The 21,498-nt window shown below is 34.3% G+C and overlaps 2 protein-coding genes across 2 annotated transcripts in view; one reads left to right on the forward strand and one right to left on the reverse strand.

Annotated features, from left to right (window-relative positions):
- SPATA48 (spermatogenesis associated 48) overlaps positions 1 to 4,618 on the reverse strand; it is a 76,959-nt gene extending 72,341 nt beyond the window's left edge. Inside the window, exon 1 of the mRNA XM_037837809.1 lies at positions 4,066 to 4,618. Coding sequence (XP_037693737.1) covers positions 4,066 to 4,618 — 553 coding nt within the window. The remainder of the gene's footprint in view (positions 1 to 4,065) is intronic.
- Positions 4,619 to 7,521: 2,903 nt separating this feature from the next.
- LOC119535080 (zona pellucida binding protein) overlaps positions 7,522 to 21,498 on the forward strand; it is a 167,879-nt gene continuing 153,902 nt past the window's right edge. The window contains exons 1-3 of the mRNA XM_037837598.1: positions 7,522 to 7,702; positions 10,260 to 10,340; positions 17,646 to 17,771. Coding sequence (XP_037693526.1) covers positions 7,576 to 7,702; positions 10,260 to 10,340; positions 17,646 to 17,771 — 334 coding nt within the window. The 5' untranslated portion in view covers positions 7,522 to 7,575. The remainder of the gene's footprint in view (positions 7,703 to 10,259; positions 10,341 to 17,645; positions 17,772 to 21,498) is intronic.

A 21,498-nucleotide genomic window follows, 5' to 3' on the forward strand; every position in this document is an offset into this window, starting at 1 on the left:
ACAGAAATTTTTGAAGATTACAGTCACCGAATTTTAGAATAGGAAAGAACACTAGAGAATGACCTAATTCACCAGCCACTGTTTCACAAATGAGCAAACTGAGTTCAAATGTATTAAATAACTTTTCTAAGTTCACTCAGCTAGCAAGTGTGAAATATCCTTGGGTTTAAGGATTTTGATCCCAGATCACTGATTATAAGAGTCTAAAAATAACTGTGGATGGAACCATGTTTTGGTTTAAATATTTAACAATTTCTAAAGTATACGACCCATATATGAGAGATTAAAGATAAATAATTTGATACTCCTATCTGGGTGTTCTGGTACTGCAATAATAGCATAAATATATTCAAACAAATGATTACATTTGAAAACATTTTATTTATACCACAATATTGTTACTCATCAAACTATGAACTCAATTACTCAACTAAGACTTCAGAAGGCAGTCATTAGGAAGAACTTAAGTCAGCATTTATGGCACATTTAGAGCATTCTGTTTATTGCCTACTCTTAGGATGCTTCTTTCCGATCCCCTCACCTTATAACGTGTTGCAAGTCAATGAAACCAATGATATATTTGCTAAACAACAACAAAAAATTACATGAAATTAGGGTGAAACCATATAGATGACTGCTCTTTCAATTATGGCACTATCAAAATATGATGTCTCTACTAAGGAAGAACCATGCTGCAATTTTTAACTTACAGATTAATGTCAGAAAACTGGCCACCATCTTTCTAAATTCTCCTCTTTCCACCTTGATGTGAACCCCATAAACATCAATGAATTTTCTGAGGCTGTGGTCTAGTGGCATGACCAATGAACTTGTAGCCAGTGAATCTGAATTCAAGGCTTACTCTTGCTCTTCTAACCATTTGGTGGTGGAAGTCTGGGAAGACGTAAGTTATCTTGAAAAAAGAAAGAGCCCATGATTCAATTTAGGAAGAATTTAGGTGAAAAACCGAGGGAACATGAACAGAATCTTTGAATTAATAAGAAATGTATAAGAGGATCAAGATGTCTATCGCGGAAGGAAAAGGAGTCAGGGTCTCTGCTACAGAGAGGTTAAGTACTATTAGGGTTTTTTGTGAACACATTCTGTAGTGCAATAAGGATGAAAGCTGGATTTTAACATGTTAGATATTTCTATCCAGGAAGGGTAGAGGACAAACAGAAAGCAGTTACTTGAGTGGAGAACTGGAATCAAAGGAAGGATTCTTTTCAGAATGTAGCCTATTTGTAGACAGTACACAAAGTGGAGGAAGCCTAGCTATGAAAATACTGATGATATAAGCCAGAGGCAACAGCCAGTGAAGCAAAGTGGGAAGAGAGATAGGCAAGAGCAAGATTTACTAGTAATCTTGAAAGCAAGAGTTAGTGTTTCCTCTAAGACAGGAAGACATATAAAGAGGTATAAATAATGGAGGTGGTGACAATAGACAAACTGTTTTGTCTGTGAAAAGGAAAACAGGATCATCTGCTGAAATAAGAGGCAAAGGGTCCAATAAAGGGTTTGAATGTAATTAGGATACTTTTAGAATAGCTGATTCGTAGATGAGAAAAAGAAGCAACTAGGAAGAAAAAAAGGAAATGCTCCATGAGGGGCTAGATAAGGTTGGAATGGGATAAGAATTCAATAATATAAAATTTTATAATCTTATTTGATGTTTGCAAAAGTCCATTCAGAAATATACTGGTGTGTGATATAATTAATTCTGAGAAGATGTCTTTTATCAGTATGTACTGAAAATGATGTGTATTTATGTTTGCTAACAACTGAAAGTATTTATTTATAATTAATGATTACTTCCAGTATCCATAAAGTCATTGAAAATCTAGGACAAATGTTATCGAACTCAATCCTACAAACACCAGGACTATCCTTGAAATCCTTAATAGCTAATAATAATAGCTATTATTAATTGCTTTACCAGGTTCCAGGTGCTTTGCTAAGCATTTTACACGTCTTAAGTCATTTAATTTTTAACTTTATGAGAAGTACTATTATTCCTAATCCATGTATGAAGGAACAGAGAATTGTGGACTTTGATCTAATATTTAACCTTTATTGGCTCTTTTATGTCAGACACTTTTACATGAATTATATCAAGTGACCCTCGCTACTAACCTGTGCTATTATGTGAATTTTACAAAGAAGGATATTCAGGTATAAAGAGATTAAGTAACTTGCCCAGAGTCATAGAGCAAGTGAACTTTTTCGCTAGTATTCGAACCCAGACAATATGACCCTAGACCCTATCTTCCAAACTCCTCTATTGTACTGATTCTGTCAGTGAAATATACAGGCTGGATGAGCTCTATGTTGCTTCTGAATTGTTGGTGCAAAGAATGTTAACCTTATTTTAGCCCTATGTTAGCTTTAATAAACCATTTCCTCAATGGATAAATAATTTGTTGAAATAATGAAGAGTCCAATTTTATAATAACTTACAACAACAAACCAACAATGTTGTCTTTAAAATTATACCATGAAAGAGAGGCAAGAAAGTTTGAATCTAGGCTGGGTTTCTCTGCTTACAAGCAAGGTGGGATTCTTGCCTAAAATGGGACTACTATGAAAAATGACTTCAAGTGTTTTTAAGAATTCCTGACAATGAATACTATTATACACTGGAACATTAGCAAAAGATTTTCCAGCTCCTTTCCTGACAGACCAGAAAAGAAAAAAAAAATAGTTACTAGTTCACAGTTAATGAAATATACTTATTTCTGTGAGAGGACCTGAACTTAACAATTCCTCCAATGCCCAAATCAAACATTTTTAGCTCCTAAGACAGTATTTCTATTTGAAAATACAAGTATATTTGATTCACAGTATGACCATAATTTCCTTCATATTTTCAACAAATTATAAAATCCTCATTGCTTAAAATAGGTTTCTGGGCTTCATTTACACTCTTTATATGAAAATTCCATACCTAATTCAGGAGTTTCCCTAAACCTACTTGCTAAGAGTAGAGCTAGGAGCAAATTAACATCTTAACTCTTATTCTATGCCTATGCCTCTCCAAATTCCTCCCTCTGGCTCAAAAGTGGGATCCTCAGAAAGGAGAACGTAGCTGGGGAGAGTTATCCTCTAGGCCTTTTCATTTCTATTACCGTTTCCTTATTCTTACCCTATTCCTGGTCTTCAGTGTCTATGACCAATCCCCATCGAGGAGTGGCAGGAACCAGGAATCCCTATTGCTTCAACTTGTAGCCTCACTGCTCCTCTACATACTGGCTCCTTAAGCTTCTGGTCTATGGCTGAGTGCTGAAGAAGAGCTGTGGAAGGATGGTGCAGTCACTGGAACTAGAACAAGCCTGGCACCTCTGGCTACATTTGGTCTTTTCCTTTCACATGCTCAAAGATTTTACTCTCTTTTCATTCTCTGTCTGCCAGACACACTTCCATACAGGAACTATTCTCTGTGATTTTCCTTTGAAAGTGCTTTCTCACCACTCCTGGGCCACATGTCACTCTCTGATAGTTCTCACAGAGAAACCCTATAGTCCAGATATAAGTGAGAGGTCATCGATCCTGTCTCCAGCAATGTGGTAGGCTTTTTTTGCAGGTTGCTTCTCTTCAGCTCTTGCTCTTACTAGACTCAAGGGTATACGTTATTCTATTTTCCCATTTCATTTCAGCCTCTGTAACTTAACTTTCTCATTACTATTAACAGACATATTTTAAAGGGTGAAAGACAGGTAGGGAGGAATACTATACACCATTATCAAATTAACACATCAATTTGTGGTAAAATTAGATTATACACAGTTCTAGATTAAATGATCTGATATAAACTTTGTTTTGGTCACACACTAATGAACATACTTTTTAAAAACCAAATATTGCATTACAAATAGGTTTATTAACAGTCTTTTTATCATTTTTACTATTTTATAGTAACTTGTATTTTATATTTTGTAATTTAAAAAATTCATTATTCAGTCCTTTACAATTTTATGTTAACATTAACTGCTAAAAATACTGAATCTTATATCATGACTTTCTCCCTCTCTTGAATGCTTTAAAAAACGTCCACGTTATTTTAATTACCTCCAAGTCTCGCCTTTATGGAAATGTCTGGTACTGCCCTGGAATTCCATCTCTTGTCTTGTTGTAGTTCTTCAAACAGGACTTTTTCCCTTTTGATTGCTGTATTAAACCCTGTGTCTGGTCTGGGAACTCGAAATTGAGGTTTCACATCATTAAAACTGACAAGGTTTGGTATGGTTCTGCCAATACCAGGCTTTAAATCAGCATCACCACCAGGGCTCAAAAACCCTGAACAGGGATCGCTCAAGGGCACATCATCCCGAAGTGGAAACAATGAATAATCTGGCCCATAAGGCGGAGGATAAGGATAGTGTAAATGATAGTCTGGCAGAACTGAAGGGGGATAAGGATGAAATTTAAGAAAAGTAGGATTGCATTTCTTTTCAAATCTGCCATAGTCATGTCTGTCCTCAACTCCTTTCACAAAAGGCATATTCATTTTTCGTAGGAGATCACAATAGTGTGGATAGTCCATTTTCTCAATAGCCTTCTTTGGTGAGTAGATGTATTCTTTGGGGATACTGAGCTGTCCAGGCCTACACTGTGAATCCATTATCTGTGGCGTTTCTTCCTATAAATTTTTGATGATTGTAAATTAATTGCTTCTGATGACTTTCTTCTTAACTTTATATAATATTGTATTTCCAATAATTGAAGATCAGTTTTTAATCTACCACAGAGACTGATTCAGCTTTCTACATGTCTGTAGAATAGTTTTTTCCCTCATTTCTTTTTAAGAAAAATATTTTCTTCTCCATCAAAGGAATAATAGGATAGTAAAGGAATTTGGGCAGCAGTGGGGTATAAAAAGCAGAGTTCATTGTTGCTTGGTAACAGCTAGAACATATTGAACTATGTATTCTATACATCATAATTTAATTCTTAGGAAAAACAAAAATTGCCTTGTTAGTGTTTCCATGATACCTTCTTCTCGAATGCTCAGGAAAGCTTTGTTAATTTATTATTCTTTTTTAAATTTTGTCTTAAATTAATATTTTATGGGTAAAATGATATCCAGCAAGAAGTATAAATAAAGTAACTAATCAGTGACAATGTCATATAAGTGACTACATTTTTTACCTAAAGAGGTATAATATATAAATTATAACATATAAAGTGTAAAAAATGAATATGTATTATATGATGGTTATATTCGGCAATCTAATTTTTTTAGGGCAATAATTAGCAACTTATTGTCAAAGTACAGGTTCATCTTTTACATTCCCTAAATTATCCCTATCCTTTAACATCACCATAAGAGTAATGAAGGTATTAAACTCATTTCGGAAAACAAATGTAGGACATCAGCTTTCAGCCCACATGAATAATAAGATTTCATTCAAATAATTCACATACCAGTTCATTTAAAAGCCTATTTCAACTAGATAATTTGGTCTTGTAATAAAGGTACTACCACAGGAATTTCAGATATTAGAATCTGGGGCAAATGTCCACACTGTACCTACTGCAGCAAATGTAAAAAACTAGACAAACTCTTGGATGAAAGACCTACCTATTTTCTTTCTGACTTTGAGCAAACAGCCCTATTCCCAGGTTGAATACATTAAAAAAAGGCAGGAGGGACTGATGAACTGAAGCAAACCCTTGATGCCAGAAAGCAGACTGTATGATTTAGCACGGCTTGAACAGCTCCCCCACTGTTGTACACTAGCACCATTGTTAATCTAAGTCCAGAGTCAAATGTTCGTTTCGTTATAAAAATTGAAAGTTTTTAACATGGAGTTAAACCTAGACAAAGATAGTGACTGAATTGGGCTTTATTCAGTAAAGTGTACATTTACTTGAACTGCTCAAAGGAACTGCAAGACATTGACCAAAAGTCTCTCTGGATCCAAATTATTCAAGTTTTTCTTCATTAAAACATGACTAAACAAGTGATCTCAGGAACTTCATATAGACCAGAAAGAATTTCTTGAGAAGTGAATCTATTGAGCAAAATAAACTGTACTATATACAGTTTACAAAACAACACATGCATAAATATATCCAGCAAACTCAAGGGATATGCAGAAATCATTTACATTTTCTGGGGTATTAAAAAACAAAGACTCGTGGGTAGGATATTTATAAAGTCCTTAAGTAATGTCTCCACCCTGGTACTGGACCAGAAAGAGCCTCTTTTTTCTTTCCACATGATGGTCTTTTAAAAATTTTGCCTACATGAATGCATACTATGTGCCAAGAAGTATCCTAAGATTTTAGGTTACAATGGTGGCAAAATGGACAAGATCTTAGCTTTCAAGAGCCAGGCACATAATATGTAAACCAGGCCAACTCTAACAGAACAAGGACTGGCATTATCTGTGATGCAACCAGAATATCTTCGCAACACCTAAAGACATTAAAATTTTGAGAGACTACCAACATATGGGGAGGCTGGCTTTTGTGGTCAAGTTCTCAAGTTGAAATCCCTTATCTAGAGCCTCTTTTATCTAGTGTGGGTTTTTAGCTCACCCAGGATCACTCCTTCATATTAAGGATGAAAATGCACATTATTAGACAGTCTGTCTTCAGTTGCTCAAATTTCATTTTCCAAGGTATTTGCACAAGTTGCTCAAGATTTATTTCTATTGTAGGTTTGGTCCCGTTAAATAAATCTTTTAAGATGCAGAATATATAGAGTCATGATTCTCTTTCAAGCTCCCCAAAACAAGTACTGGTTATCAATGAATAACTTCTTGGGCTGATAGGTGGTTTTATATATCCTTCTGAATTTAGGTGATAAAAGATTATACTCCAGGCTGAGAGGTGCAAAGTCAATTTCACCTAAGGTCATTTCCTGTTTTTTTTCCCATCAAGTTTCTTACTGGGGCCAAACACTTTATATTTTATTCCCACTACCTGTGCGTTCCATTTAGCTCATAAAATTAAGTTCCATAAATCGATAAAGTATTAATAGCAGAAATTACAAGTTCCTGGCCCTCCTCTAAAGGTTGTATGTGTATTAACTCATTTAATTCTCACTACAAGGAATACCTGTCGTTCAGAGTTAGCTGAAACACATAGTCTACAACTCCAGCTGATAAAAGGGGCCTTCCCTCTGCCCAGGAACACGCACAGAACGGCTCTGGAGCCCAAGGTTCCAACGTCGGCATGAGAATGTTCAACAGGTCTCTTATCCCCTCAGGGATTCCCAAATCGGCTGTGTCGTCCACCACCCAGCTTGGTCAACGTTCGGCACGGCCTGGGAGATCCCTCTAGCAACTGGACTCACTGCCTTTTAGTCAGCGCACATGCGCCTTGGCTGCACCCACCCTCAGACCCACGACCCCTGACCACGGGTCCGAAGGAAGTGCGGCCTGCCCTTCCGGTCTGCCGCAGCATCGTTCCGCAGCCGACGGCCTCTGACCCAGCCCCGTCGGAAGTGAGGCCTGGCCTTCCGGTGCGCCTCCGCTCGCCAACTCTCGCTGGGCGCGAGGCCCAGGGTTGGGTGGGCGCGCGTCGCATAACGGTCTTCTGCGCTGAAGGTCGGCAGGCGGCGGCGTGTGGATGGAGGCCTCGGCCCCTGGCCGGGCGCGGCGGGGCTGGAGGCAGGCCCGAAACGCCGGCCCCCGCCTCTCCCGTGCCGCTGTCCTCTTCTTTCTCTCCGCTGTGCTTGTGCGTGCGCCCCCGTCAGGTGAGACGTCGTCGCCGCAGCTGCTGGGAGGGCTCCTCCTCCGAAGGAAGGGAGGGGTCTCCTCCAGCATCTGTTGCCTGGAGCTCCAACTTAGAAACAACCTTTTATTTGTTCAGATTGTAGGACTGGTTTTCCTGGTAACGTTTAAGTACTTGTCACGTGTTGTGTTTATCAGTGTTTTCTCACTCCCTGTCCCCTCACACCACCCCTCCCCTCCCGCCAAAATAAAACAGTAGTGCTTTTCCTCCCTTTTCCTCCTCATCTGTGTTCAACACGTGTGTATTCAATAGTGGATCTTACGAACCAACCTGAAACATTCTAAGCGTTTGTGCTGTCTGGTGCTGCAAATGGTCCACCTTACACATGCACTTGTGAAAGCATCTTCAAGTCTGCATAAACACATGCCATCACATTTACAAAGCTTTGCCATTTGAAACACTGGATCGTATACTCTTTGCAAAGCTCTTCTAGACCCAAGAAATGGTATTCAAACTTGAGTTTAGGTCAAAATCACCTGCCTCATTTGTTAAAATCTGGAAGAGTGGGGCTCCACCCCACCCCGAGTTTCACATTCCATACGTGTGGGGTTGAGCTGTAGGGATTACATTTCTCGTAGATTCCACAGGTGTTGCTGTTGCTGCAGACTTAGGGACCACATTTTGAGAATCACTGCTCGAGAGTTTTTTTTTCCAGTCGAGTGTTTGCATAAGGATACACTATATTCTCATACGCCTAAAGAGAGGGTTTTTTAAGTAAGTTGTACAAAGGAACTCTACAATTGTATAGGGAAGCAAATGACTGGGAAGTTAATAATATAGATAGAAGTCATTAAAACATCCACATTTGAAGTTTTACAGTGAATTGGTTGTTAATAAATTTTCTAATTCAATTCATGGGTCATTTGCTAGCTCTGTATTTCAGTATAACTTTGTTGATTCCTTACTATTACAGCTGATGTAATGATGTATTGTGTTTATATTTCATATTTCAAAATTAGTAAACTACTTTGAAATCATCAGTGATAGTGTAGCTCCATCTATTGGTTAAGGCTATAAACTGCAAGAAATTCTGGGATGTTAGTTTTGACATTTTGCTAACCCTGTTTTCTTCTTGTATCCAGAAAACTGAAATACTTTCCACCTTATTTTCAAAATGTATTCAAGATACTGAATAAAATACACTGAAGATAGAAGTTAAGAGTTGAACTCGAAAGGTTTTGACTGTATAATTTGTGTTTAGATTTTAGACATTTTTAAAAACAAATATCTCCCAATTGACAAATACAAATTTTAAAAAGGATATGTTTAGTTTAAATAAGTAGGAATGAGAAAAGAAGTCCCCTAAAAGTATTAATGTAGAAGGACTGGGAGAGGTAAGAAGGGTATAAGGAGGAGAAAGGAGAGAAGGATTGCAGATTACAAAATATGCCTGAATATGCTGGAAATCAGGCTTCAGGAATACAAGGCTATTCTTCTTTATAAATACTAGAATACCTAATGTGCCCCTTTAATTGCCCTGTAGTAGCAGAATGCTTCTTGAACATTTTCATTGTCTAGTTTTAAGTACTGTGAAATGTGTTTTCACTTTTTAATTATTCTAGACTATTTTTTGTTCCAATAAGATCATATCCTTCAGGGTCTACTCGTACAACAAACAGGCAATATCTTGAATTGTCAGCTATGAATAGTAAATAATGTTTTATAGCATTTTACAGTTTATGCAATATTTCATTCATGCCCTGTAATAACTTTGTAAGGCTGGAATTATTAGCGACATTTTTCAGATGAGAAACCTGAAGCTTCTAAAGTTTAAAGGGATCTTTCCCATATCAGTAAGTAACAGAGTTAGGACTTAAACTCAAGTTTTCTGACTTTAATCCCATACTCTTTTCTTTGCACTTGACTACCTGTCTGTTACAAGTTATTTGGGTATAATACGTTTATTGCATTTTTATATTGGTCCTCCCATTGTTCTGTGCACACTATTTTGCCCATTACAATTGTGCATCCAACAGAGACTGAAGTCAGATTATATTCAACAATTACTATTTAATATTTACTATGTGCATGGTATTGATTGTGCTTGGTACTGATTCTTGAAAAGATGATAAATGCAGATTCTTCTATCAATGGGACTCATCCTCTCAAGGAAAATGATTTTTTTTTTTTATAAATAGCTATAATACAGTGGAGAATGAGTGTCCTAAGAGAGGTGCTAATGATGTATTATGGCAGTTAATGAAGGAAAGGGAGAAACAGATTTGATGGAGGAGAGACTTCTGATTTGAGTCTTGAAAGGTGGGGGATTTGGACTTTTAAAGGTGAGAATATATGTGGATGTATAAAGAGCCAGAGGTAAAATATAATAGGGAGAGTCTGAGAAGCAGTAGGTAAATTAATTTAATTGGAACATAAGAAAGGGAGTAGAGTTGGAGCTCAGACATCCGATGTTAGAGGAGATGGATTTATTGTTCTCCCTTTCAAACAAGGCCTTAATCTCTTGGAATTTCTCCGTGAGGCAAAATGTTGATCATTTCTTTTCTTTTTGTTTCTGACAGTTGGATATTTGGTTAGAATACCACGAGCCTTTCGTTTGTCCCAAGATTCGGTGAAAATAGTAGGATCATCAAATTTTCCAGGTAATTAAATTTCTTTCTAGAAATAGAGGAAAATAATAAGCATTTGTTTAAATTTTATCAGTTTTACCCCAAAAGCTAAATGTTCTCCATTAATCCCAGTCTCCTATGGCTCTTTTCATTCTACAGGATTGGATTAAAGTTGATTCCATAGTTAGATTTGTCCAGGTTTAACTCTGTTGGCTATAATTGCTTTATAATTATTTCTGAAAGTTCATCTAATTAAAGATACTTATAACATTTTTGCTTATTTTATAAAAATTAACTATATTAATATTAAATGTATGCTTCTCAAATACACTAAAAGATATTACAAATGCAGTCTACATATGACAGATTTTGAGTTAATAAAGGTTTTACAGTGGTCCCATGAGGTATACCAATTACAACTATTTTGGCATATTTATTTATTGAGGTAAATTCACATGCTGTAAAATTTCCCCTTCAGTGTTTGCAATTAAGTAGTTTTTAATATATTCACAAGGTTGTGCATACGTCACCACTATCAAATTCCAACATTTTCATCAGCTCAGAAAGAAACCCTGTATTTATTAAACAATTACTCCTCATTCCTCTCTTCCTCAGCCACTGAAATCCACATAATATAAAATTAACCATTTTACAGTGTACAGGTCATTGGCATTTAGTACATTTACACTGTTGTGCAACCATCACCTCTATATAGTTCCAATGCATTTTCATTATTCCAAAAAAGGAAACCCTTGTCTATTAAGTGGTCATTTTCATTCTCCCCTCCTCTCAGCCACAGGGAACCTAATATGCTTTTTGTCTCTGTGGACATACCTATCCTATACATTTTATTTAAGTGATATCATAAAATATGTGACATTTGTGTGTCTGACTTCTTTCACTTAGCATAATGTTTTCAAGATTCATCTATGTTGTAGCATGTATCAGAACTTGATTCCTTTTTATGGTATAGATATACCATATTTATCCATTCATCATTTGATGGCCATTTGGGTTATTTCTACTTTTTGGCTATTATGAATAATGCTCCTGTGAACATTTATGTTCAAGTTCTTGTGTGACCATAGGTTTTCACTTCTCTTGTGTGTATACCTAGGTAAGGAATTGATGGCCATGTCATAACTCTTTGTTTAGTCTTTCAAGATACTGTTAAACTATTTTCCAAAGTAGCGGCAATATTTTACTTCCCACTAGCAATGTGTGAGGGTTCCAATTTCTCCAATCCTTGCCAACACTTATTTTTATTGTTTTTTTTATTATAGTCATTCTAGTGGATATAAAGTGTTATCTCCTTGTGGATTTGATTTCCATTTCCCTAATGACTAATGGTGTTAAGAATCTTTACATATACTTCTTGGCTATTTGTGTATCTTCTTTGGAGAAAAGTCTATTCAAGTCCTTTGTACATTTTTAAATTAGGTTGTCTGTCTTATTTGTTGAGGTATAAGATTTCTTTTTATATTTTGAATGTCAAACCCTTACTAGATATATGGTTAAGAATCACTTTCTCCATTTCAGTAGGTTGTCTTTGTACTTCCTTGATAATATTCTTTATAAAATACTTAATTTCAATGGAATCCAGTTTGTCTGTTTTTTCTTTTGTTTGTCATACTTTTGGTGTTGTATTCTAAAAAGCCTATTGCCCAATCAAAGGTCATGAAGATATACCACTATATTTTCTTCAAAGAGTTGTAAGATTTTAGCTCTCATATTTTAGGTCATGAATCTATTTTGACTTAATTTTAGTGTATGGTGTGAAGAAGAGGTCCATCTTCGTTCTTTTGCTTGTTAGCATCTATTTATCCTAGCACAATTTGGTGAAAGGACAATTCTTTTCCCAATTGAATGGTCTTGGTATCCTTGTTCAAAATCAGTTGGCTGTGTGTAGCTGTGTGTCTTTATTTCTGGACTCAGTTTGATTTCCCTTATGTATATATCTACCCTCACGAAATACTGTGCTGTCTTGATTACAATTGTTTTGTATGAAGTTTTGGCATTGGGAAGTGTGAGTCCTCCAGCTTCATTCTTTTTTAACATTATTTTGGCTGTTCTGAGTTTCTTATAATTTCCATATGTATTTTAGAATCAATTTGTCAATTTCTGCCAGAAAGGACTTCGGGATTTTCAGAGGGCTTGCATTGAATTTATAGATCAATTTGGGGAGTACTGCCATCTTAATATAAATTTTTCCAATCCATGTATATGGGATGTCTTTCCGTTTTTTTAAGGTGTTCTTTAATTTCCCTCAGTGATGTTTTGTAGTTTTCATTGTACAAAACTTGCACTTCTTTTGTTAAATTCATTCCTAAATATTTTATTCTTTTTGATAATATTGTAAATGGAATTTTCATGAGTGACTCTCATTATGCCTATGTTGGCATCCTTGATAGTTTCCTATATGTCTCTGAGTATCTGTTCATTTTTCTTTATTCTTTCTTTTCCGCAGGCTGAAGAGTCTCAATTGGTCTCTCTTTACATTCGCTGATTCTTTCCTCTGTTAGCGCATCTCTTCTGTTGAACTCCTCTTGTGAATTTTTAATCAGTTATTGTACTTTTCAATCTGAATTTCTTTTTGGTTCTTTTAAAATAATTTTTCTTTACTGATATTCTGTATTTGTTGGAGGCATCTTTTCTTACTTATCTTTAGTTCTTCAAATATAGCTTCCTTAAGTTTTTTGAACATTTAAAAATGGGTTATATAAAATTTTTTCTGTTATGTCCAACATTTGGTCTTCCTTAGGAAATATTTTTATTGATTGGATTTTTTCCCTGTGTATGTCCAAACTTTGTTTCTTTGCATGTCATACATATTTTTTTTTTAACTGGTAACTTTAAATAATATAATTTGGCAACTCTGGATATTGGATTCTACTGCTTCCCCAGAGTTTGGTGTTGCTATTTGTTGTTGTTTGTTTAGTGACTTTTTTGAAATAACTCTGTAAATTAGATACTCCTTGCTGTGTGTGGCTACTGAAGTCTCTGCTCAGTTAGCTTAGTTAGGCTAATAATCGGATAGACATTTCCTTAAACACCTAGAACCAGTCAATCTGCCAAGGGGCTCTGTGTGTATATTGTGGCATAACCTTCAACATTCAACCAGGTAGTTGACAACTCTACCTTATATTTCACTTTTTATAACTCAGAGCTTCAAGTTCAGCCAGAGATGCAAATTTAAGGGTCTTTCCTGAGCATGTGCACAGCACTGATATGCCCCTAGCCTTTAAGATTCTCGGTAATATATCAGAGCTTTTCAAAGTCCCTATGGACATCTCATTTCCTAGGTGTTCCTTTTAGGCTCTTTGGTTAGCTTCTATTGTTTCCTCTAACTATTATGTACTGCCTCAGGCAGCCACAGAGTTAAATAATTGCCTTTAATTGTTTTTGACAAGGCTCTCGTGAAAAGACTTTTTGTGCTGGGTGAGCTTCAAGTAAGTTCAAATAAAGACAGCCTTGCAAGGGAGTCTTTCGGAAAATGACTAGACAGGTCAGTTCTCTGGGAATGAGGCCTTAACCCTATTTTCCAGGCTGCTTGTTTTCACCCTGATTGCAGACTGTTTTCAGAGCCATGGCAGAGGTAGAGGGGATGGGAGATGAGAAGACGGCAAGTTGAAATGCTACCAGCTTGCTATTCTTACTGAGATTCAGCTGTTTTTCTTGAATAAACACTTCTTGGATTGCTGCATCTTTCCTGTGTCTCCAGAGTTTTGAAAACATTTATTGTGATGATTTCTGTCAGTTTTCTCATTTCTTTATGAAAGGGAGAATTTTAGAAAGCCTTTACTCTGCTGTTTCAACTGACATCATCAACAATTTTTATACCTAAATTATAAAACAATTTCCCCTTTTCTTTCTTTCTTTCTTTGTATAAGAATTCTTAAAAGTGGATTAACATTTCAATTCAACATGTAGTTCTTATATCTCACTGTAGATAATTATGTGATATTTTACTAGTTGTAGGTCCACAGAATATTGAGACTAAGATTGTTCTTGCCTGAATTTCTTCTGTTTCTCCTCTCATTCAGTGTCTCAGCATCTATGTCTATTCCTTTTCTATTCTGTGGTCCTATCTAACTTATTCACCTTTTGCTTAGTCTTTTATGTTCAGTTGCTCTTCTAATTTCATTTCACTCAAGAATTCATTCATTCAAGAAGCATTTATTTACATCTGTGTTGCAGTGTCAGTTCATCTCATATTTTTGTATATCTCTTTTTTGTGTCTGCTCAAAAGTATTCTGGGTCTGATGTACCCAGAAATGAATGTTCAGTGTCACAGGATCTGAACATTCTCATTCTCACTAAAATTGATCTCCACGGTGCCTCACCAATTTACACTTCCACTAGGAGTGCTTAAGGTGGCCTATTTCTTCACATCCTCACCAGTGCTAAGTATTATCAGCTTTTTAATTTTGGCTAAACTGAAGGTTAAGTTTCATTTCCTCTCTTTCTCTTGATGTTTTCATAGGAATTACTTGCATGCTATTTATATATTCCACTTATAAATCCTTTATTGATTATCATCTTTGCAGCTGTCTTCTCCCAGTTGTCAAATATGTTAGCTATGCCTATGGCATATGGGATTAAAAAGAAGTTGCTCATATGTAAGAAGTGAGTTTGGTATTTTTCTTTTTACATTTGTTATTTTTGCATTTAAAATATCATTCCATCCCAAAGACATACAGATATTATTTTACATTTTCTTTAACTAATGATATGATTTTGCTTCAGGTCTTCAGTTTATCTGAAATTTATAAGTCTAATTTCATCTTTATGTATATAGTGAAATAATTTTTCTAATGTGATTTATTAATGATCTATATTTTCCTCAGTGATTTAAGATACTACCTTTATCATATAGCAGGTTTTACACCTATGTGGGTTTTTTTTTCTGGATACATTATTCTTTTCATTGATTTCTTTGTCTCTCTACCAGACCACTTTGTTATGATTACATCTTAACTTGTAATGCCAGTTCTTCCTCTTTGCTTTTTTAAAAATATAATTATTTTAGTTATTTATGAACCTTTAATCTTCCAAATATGTATTAGAATCAGTATTCATGAGTTGCTTAGAAATCCTTCTGGGAATTTTCTTCAAACTGTGTCTATTATATACATAAATATGTGATAAACTGTTACTTTTAAAATAAGTCTATACTCATGATTATGACATTGTTATCTAATTTTACTTCTTTGGCTAAAGTTTGACCAAGGTCTTGTTTGATTATAGATCAACTGTTCATTGTTCTCTAAATGTTATATTCTTTTCTATTACATGGTTCAATGTATTATTGTTGATATAGAAGATTTTTTTTGAATGTTGATGTTGTACTGGATACTCTGATAGATTCACTTTTATTTGCCGTGATTGAAGTATGTGCAAGGTTAGGTGGGGGCCAGAGGAAGGGAACTTGGACAATCAAAGAAGCCAGAGCAGAAAAGATATACTTGCATTGAGTCTCCAAATATGAGGAGACACTTAGACAGTTACATGAGTAGAATCACAAAAAAAGTGGTGTAGTTGCCACTTTAGGGATATATTATTAGTGTGGCATGGTTAGGACAAAGGGTGTGAAAAGAGGTGAGATACTTGTAAAAGACTCATCATGGAGAGGAAGGCTTGAAGTCATGCTGAGGAGTGAAAATTCATGGAGTTGGAAAAAAAGAGAAATTTAAACTGAAGGAGAGTAGGGAAGAAATAAAGTAAAGAAGAGCAGAAATTAATGAGACAACAAAGAAATAATAGAGAGGTTGTATGGAACCAAAATCTGTCTTGAGAACAGTTTATAGAAATTTTTGATAATTTATTGTGAGAGAGTTACCAAAGTACAAATATACAAATATGATTAAATCAGACATGGTGAAACTTAAAAAGTCACAAGTTAATATTCTTGCTTATTTATGCAAATAAATTTAAAATTGATAATTCTCTAGTAAAATGGCATTTCTAAAGTAGACTCAATTAAATTCCTGAGTAGACTGATAACCAATTAAAGGCATCTGACTGGTAGACAAAAAATTTGTTTTTCTACTCCCCCTTATCAAGAAAAAAAGTTACCAGACTATAATGTTTTCCAAATTAAAAAAAAAAACAAAAAAAAAACTATACCTGTTTTTTCCGAAAAAATTTATACATCTGCCCAACTCATTTTCTGAGGCCATTATAACCTTAGGTGCCTACCTTAGTAATAATAAATACTAAACAACTTTAGGACTGAAAGTGGGAAAGGACAAAAGATAGTAAAAGAAAATAAAATTACATACAGTTAAATTTATGAACATAGATACAAGTATCTTAAGAAAAATATTTGAAAAAAATTAGAATCTATATCAGTGTTTAAGTAAAAAAAAAAAAAGAAAAATGGAATCAAGCAATGTTTAAGTCAAAAAAGCATGACCAATTAGATTTATCCCAGGAAAGTAATCTATTATTTTCAGGCCATGCATTAAAGTATTTAGAGGAAAAAATAAGTGATCACCTCAGTGATTATAGAAAAAAATAAAATTCAACACCAATTTATGAAAAAGTAACTAATGGAGCTTTCTTTAACCCGAGGAAGAAAATCTACTTAAAAGCCACATACGATAAGCTTGCTTTTGGTGAAACTTTAGAAGCAGTCTCTTTAATGTTATGATAATTTTGATTCTCAAAAAATTTTTTGTTTTTCTGGGTCACACAAATCCTTGAATAAGGGGAATCAGTGAAGAGTCAGCATACCATTTCTAAAGAGCTGTTGGGACCTTTTCTAAAAGCTTACTTATGAGTAAACTCAAAATATTAAATGAATTTTTACTGTGTTTTGTATGTCTTAGAGAATACTACATCTGCTTATTTATCAGTATTATTTAAATTTTAAAGTAAAGTGTGACAAAATACTGTTTACAATCAAAGCAATTGTTTGTTGACTTTACAGTATAATGTTTTATTTAGCACATTGTGCTATATTGCATCATAATCTAAAAGGTATCAGTTACTCTTTGGTTTGGGGTCTTTGCAAGTCAGAGTATATAAATTCTATATATAGAATTATCTTAGTATACTATAATTAAAGTAATATTCTGAAACTACGATAGATTGGTAAGCAAACTAAAAAAGATGAGATCATTATGCTGAAGTTGAGGATACATACACACATGGACACAAAGACACACTCTAACACAAACACTGATCCTGTCCCCAGTCCTGTTCTTATTGAGTAATAGGAGCAGTCATCCTAAGAATAACTATAAAAACATGTAACCAAGACACAAAAATGTAAGGCATTATAGAAAAAGAATGTACATAAAGTATTATTGGAACATTTTAATATTGTATTTTCAGTGAAAGTGTATGTCATGCTCCATCAAAAGAGCCCACATATGTTATGTTCAACCCAACGACTGCGAAATTCCGAACTGATAGACCCATTATACCAGTGGCATGGGCCAAGAGGTAAAATTGTTTCAGGTAGGATTTTGTTTCAATTATCATAATTAAATTGATGTATTGAAAATGTACTCACGACAGAAAAAAAATGTTTGTATCATGTAAATTTATCTATTTCCTCAATCGTTTTTTTTTCCCGAGATTTCCTTTTGGAGTTAGAATCTCACAATGTAGATGGTGTTAGCATTTTTTTTAAACATATCTTAATTGGAGAGTTAGCTGTTTGTAAAATTCTCTAAGCATCTGTATTTCAAAATAAAGTTACTTTTTAAAAAGTTAATACAGTCATTTTGGTTTAGCTAATGACTCTTGTTTGGCAAAATATTATAAAGAAGCAAATATGATTCTGGCTTCTGTAAAAAATATGAATGAGCATTTTGAACCATTGATTTAAAGACATGGTTTTATTTGTTTTATACACCCCCACATAGGGACAATTTGAGGCTTTGTTAGTAATTATTATTTTATATTTTTTAGACTAAAATTCTGTCTAGGTAATATGGATTGTATTTCAATATACCTTAACTATCCATATTGAAACAAATGATGAAATTTAACATTAGATATTGTAATATTAAAAGCAGGCTTTAAAATATAGTGTGGTTTGACAGTGGTTGTCTCTTAATAAATTATTGATGCTTTGATTACAAAAGAAGAACTGTAGTACTAGGATTCTCATCCATATGAAAGGATGGATTTGAGACATGCCTGAGTGGGAGCTTTTCAGATTTTAAATTTTTGAGAAAAACAAGATTTTACTCTCACAAAGTACTTTTATCCTGTGGAGATTATTCTACACTGCATTGTCTCCATTCAACTTCTTATTTTGTTATTCTGAAATGCGTAGTTCACTTGCATTCTGATTTTTTGTTTGCTAAAAGCCTATTTATTTTTTACAGGGCAATTGAAAAATGTATATTAGGCTAGCTGTTTTTTGTTTTCAGTTTCACTGAAGAATCCTGGTTGATGAATTTTCTTCCTAGAAATCTGTTGAATGAAGGACCTAATCATTTTTATATACCCGAGGGAATTTTTCTTTATTGCTCTATTCAACATGCTTTTTTTTTTTTTTTTTAACTCTAATTGGTATTTTGAGATAGTTCCTGTGGATTAAAACCTACAAGTTTATTTTATTATCTTGCATGAATGAATACAGCGTATTTATACAAAGACATGATAAAGAAACATTGGAAATATTTATTTTGTAGTATGTTTTAATTAATATTTTTATATAGTTGAAGGATCTTTGTTGTAAATTTCTATTATATTTTTGTTGTTCCAATTGGCTCAAACTTCTCTTTAGGTAAGAAGGTTGTTCCTTAAAGTGAATTATTCAGAATGAGTATTTGGTGGATGTCATTGTGCTAGGTTTTGTGGGAGATGGAAAGATATTAAAATGAAATTTGAAACCTTATCTTCTCTAAGATATCATGTTGGGCTTTGTAGTTATTATTGCATAGTACAATATACAACTCAATTTTGAATTGTTTAATCAAGAACTGTATTTTATTTTATTATCTTCATAATGGAAAATAGGTGTTCACAAATGCAGTCATTTCCCAATATGGATAAAATCATGTTAATACAATGGTTTTTATATTTATCCAAACTATTCCCAGGGAATTCTGGTATTCTAACATCATAATTACAATTTAATTTACTGTGCAGTATTGTATTATAGTTCACTGTATCAATTTTAAAGCTTGGCAGTCACACTATCATTATTTTGGAAGAAACCGGAAAATGTTGACTAATTATCTTAAAGTTTGAAAAAAAGAAGCATTTTTGAACTCTAGGTTAAACTGCACTTTTTCGTTATCATTTTATGAATTTTCCAGTTTCCCTAAAAGTGAGCCAAACAAATCATTTAATTATTTAATTACTTGTAAATTCCATTGGAGAGAAATATTCAGATTGTTTTGATGGTTTGTAAAGTCCAGGGAAGTCTAATATTTGTTCTCCCAACTCCCACTGCCTTTACCTCTCCTCTTTTTCTCTCAGTCAGGTTCAATATATATATATTTTTATTTATGGGACAATGCATTAATTACAAGTTCTTACTCTTCATTCCAACCCTAATGCCATTCCTATACATTTTCTGGGTGTGTATGCTTTCTCCTTTTCCTAAATGTTCATACAAACATGTATAAGCATATAAATACACATATATTGGGCTTTCCCCTATAATCCCACCCTTGTTATATTTTCAGAAACATGAAATCATAGCTTTTATTTTACTGTACTTTCATCTTTTTTATTATAAAGCATCTTATATGTACAAATGTATGTAAGATACTTGCAAGTTGTGAAGCATAACAATAAAATAAACATCCTTGAATCTACTAAACAAATTGAGATATACCATTATCAATATTGTTGGATCTTCCAATATGCTGTTCTGAAATTCCATTCCTCTGTCTCCAGGTAAACACTGTCCTGAAGTTTTACAATATCAGTCCCTTGCTTTTCTTTAGTCATTTACCACATGTATACATACTCCACAAGAGTGCATTTTAGCTGTTTTTTTGGTTTTTAATTTTATATTATTATAATTATTATGGTAACATATGGTATTTGTCATGTATCAGATACTATTCTAAGCCATTTGTACCTATTAAATATTTAATATTAAATATTAAATATTAATCTTCCCAACATCCTTTTGAAGTAGGTAAAGCCATTTTCTTAATTTTTATATATGAGAAAACAGAGGCATTGAGAGGAAAGGGGCTTTGCTGTAGTCATGTGTCTTTGAAGTCTGACGTCAGTGTCCATAGACGTAATCTCAGTGTGGTAGGGATAGGATTATTCCTCTCATCAGGTTTACAGATTCTTTCCTTGATTATGTCAGATCTAATTTATGAACTGATAGAAGGCATCCTTAATCTGTGTTACTCTGGTATTATTCTTTTTCATTTCTGTTTTTTTGTTTTGTTTGTAGTTCTAGTATTTCCATTTGATTTTTATAGTTTGCTTCTCTGCTTACATCACACATCTGTTCTTGCATGTGGTCTGAATTTTTCCATTAGAGCCTTTAATATTAGTTATAGTTATTTAAAATTATTTGTATAGTACTTCTGTTATCTGTGTCATTTAAGAGTCTGGTACTGAGCATTGCTTGGTATCTTGAAAACATGTTCTTTCTTGCCTTTGTTGTGTGCCTTGTAATTTTTTGTTAAATTTGGACATCTTGAATAGGACAGTAGATTTCAAGGTATTTTTAGGCTTTGAGATGAACACCTTTTCCCTGCTAAGCCTTTAATGTTAAGGGTTTGTGTTAATTTAGTTAGAAGTTGGCATGGGTTTGATGCTGGTTGTTGCTGTGGTTACCCTCAGTGCACTGAAGGCTTCAGATCCTCCAGTGATACCTTGTATTTAAGATGTAGGCTGTTCACCAAAAGTTATTATTTTTTTTTTCAGTGTGTAATCTTTCTTTGGCTTCAGTTTCTCACTTTTTATTGCTCCCCAGTAAGAATCTCTCTCTTACAGCTCCCCCAGCTTTATCCCATTGTTATTTTTGCTAGACCGGTATCAGTGGTGGGTAGTAAGGAGAGAGAGGCACTCCCTAATGTTCTGGTTAAACTTTAATTTCCTGGGTCTCATGGGTGTGGCCTTTACAAGTGCTTCCCCTTTCCCTTCCCCTCTTCTTTTTTCAACAGGTTTTCTTTCTTTTCTCCCTGTAGATTAAAGATTTGTTCTTTACTGGAGATATAGGAGAAATGGGTGTCGTCAGAGTTCCAGCAATGGC

The sequence above is a fragment of the Choloepus didactylus genome, chromosome 5 (assembly GCF_015220235.1).
Source record: "Choloepus didactylus isolate mChoDid1 chromosome 5, mChoDid1.pri, whole genome shotgun sequence".
Lineage (NCBI taxonomy): Eukaryota > Metazoa > Chordata > Mammalia > Pilosa > Megalonychidae > Choloepus > Choloepus didactylus.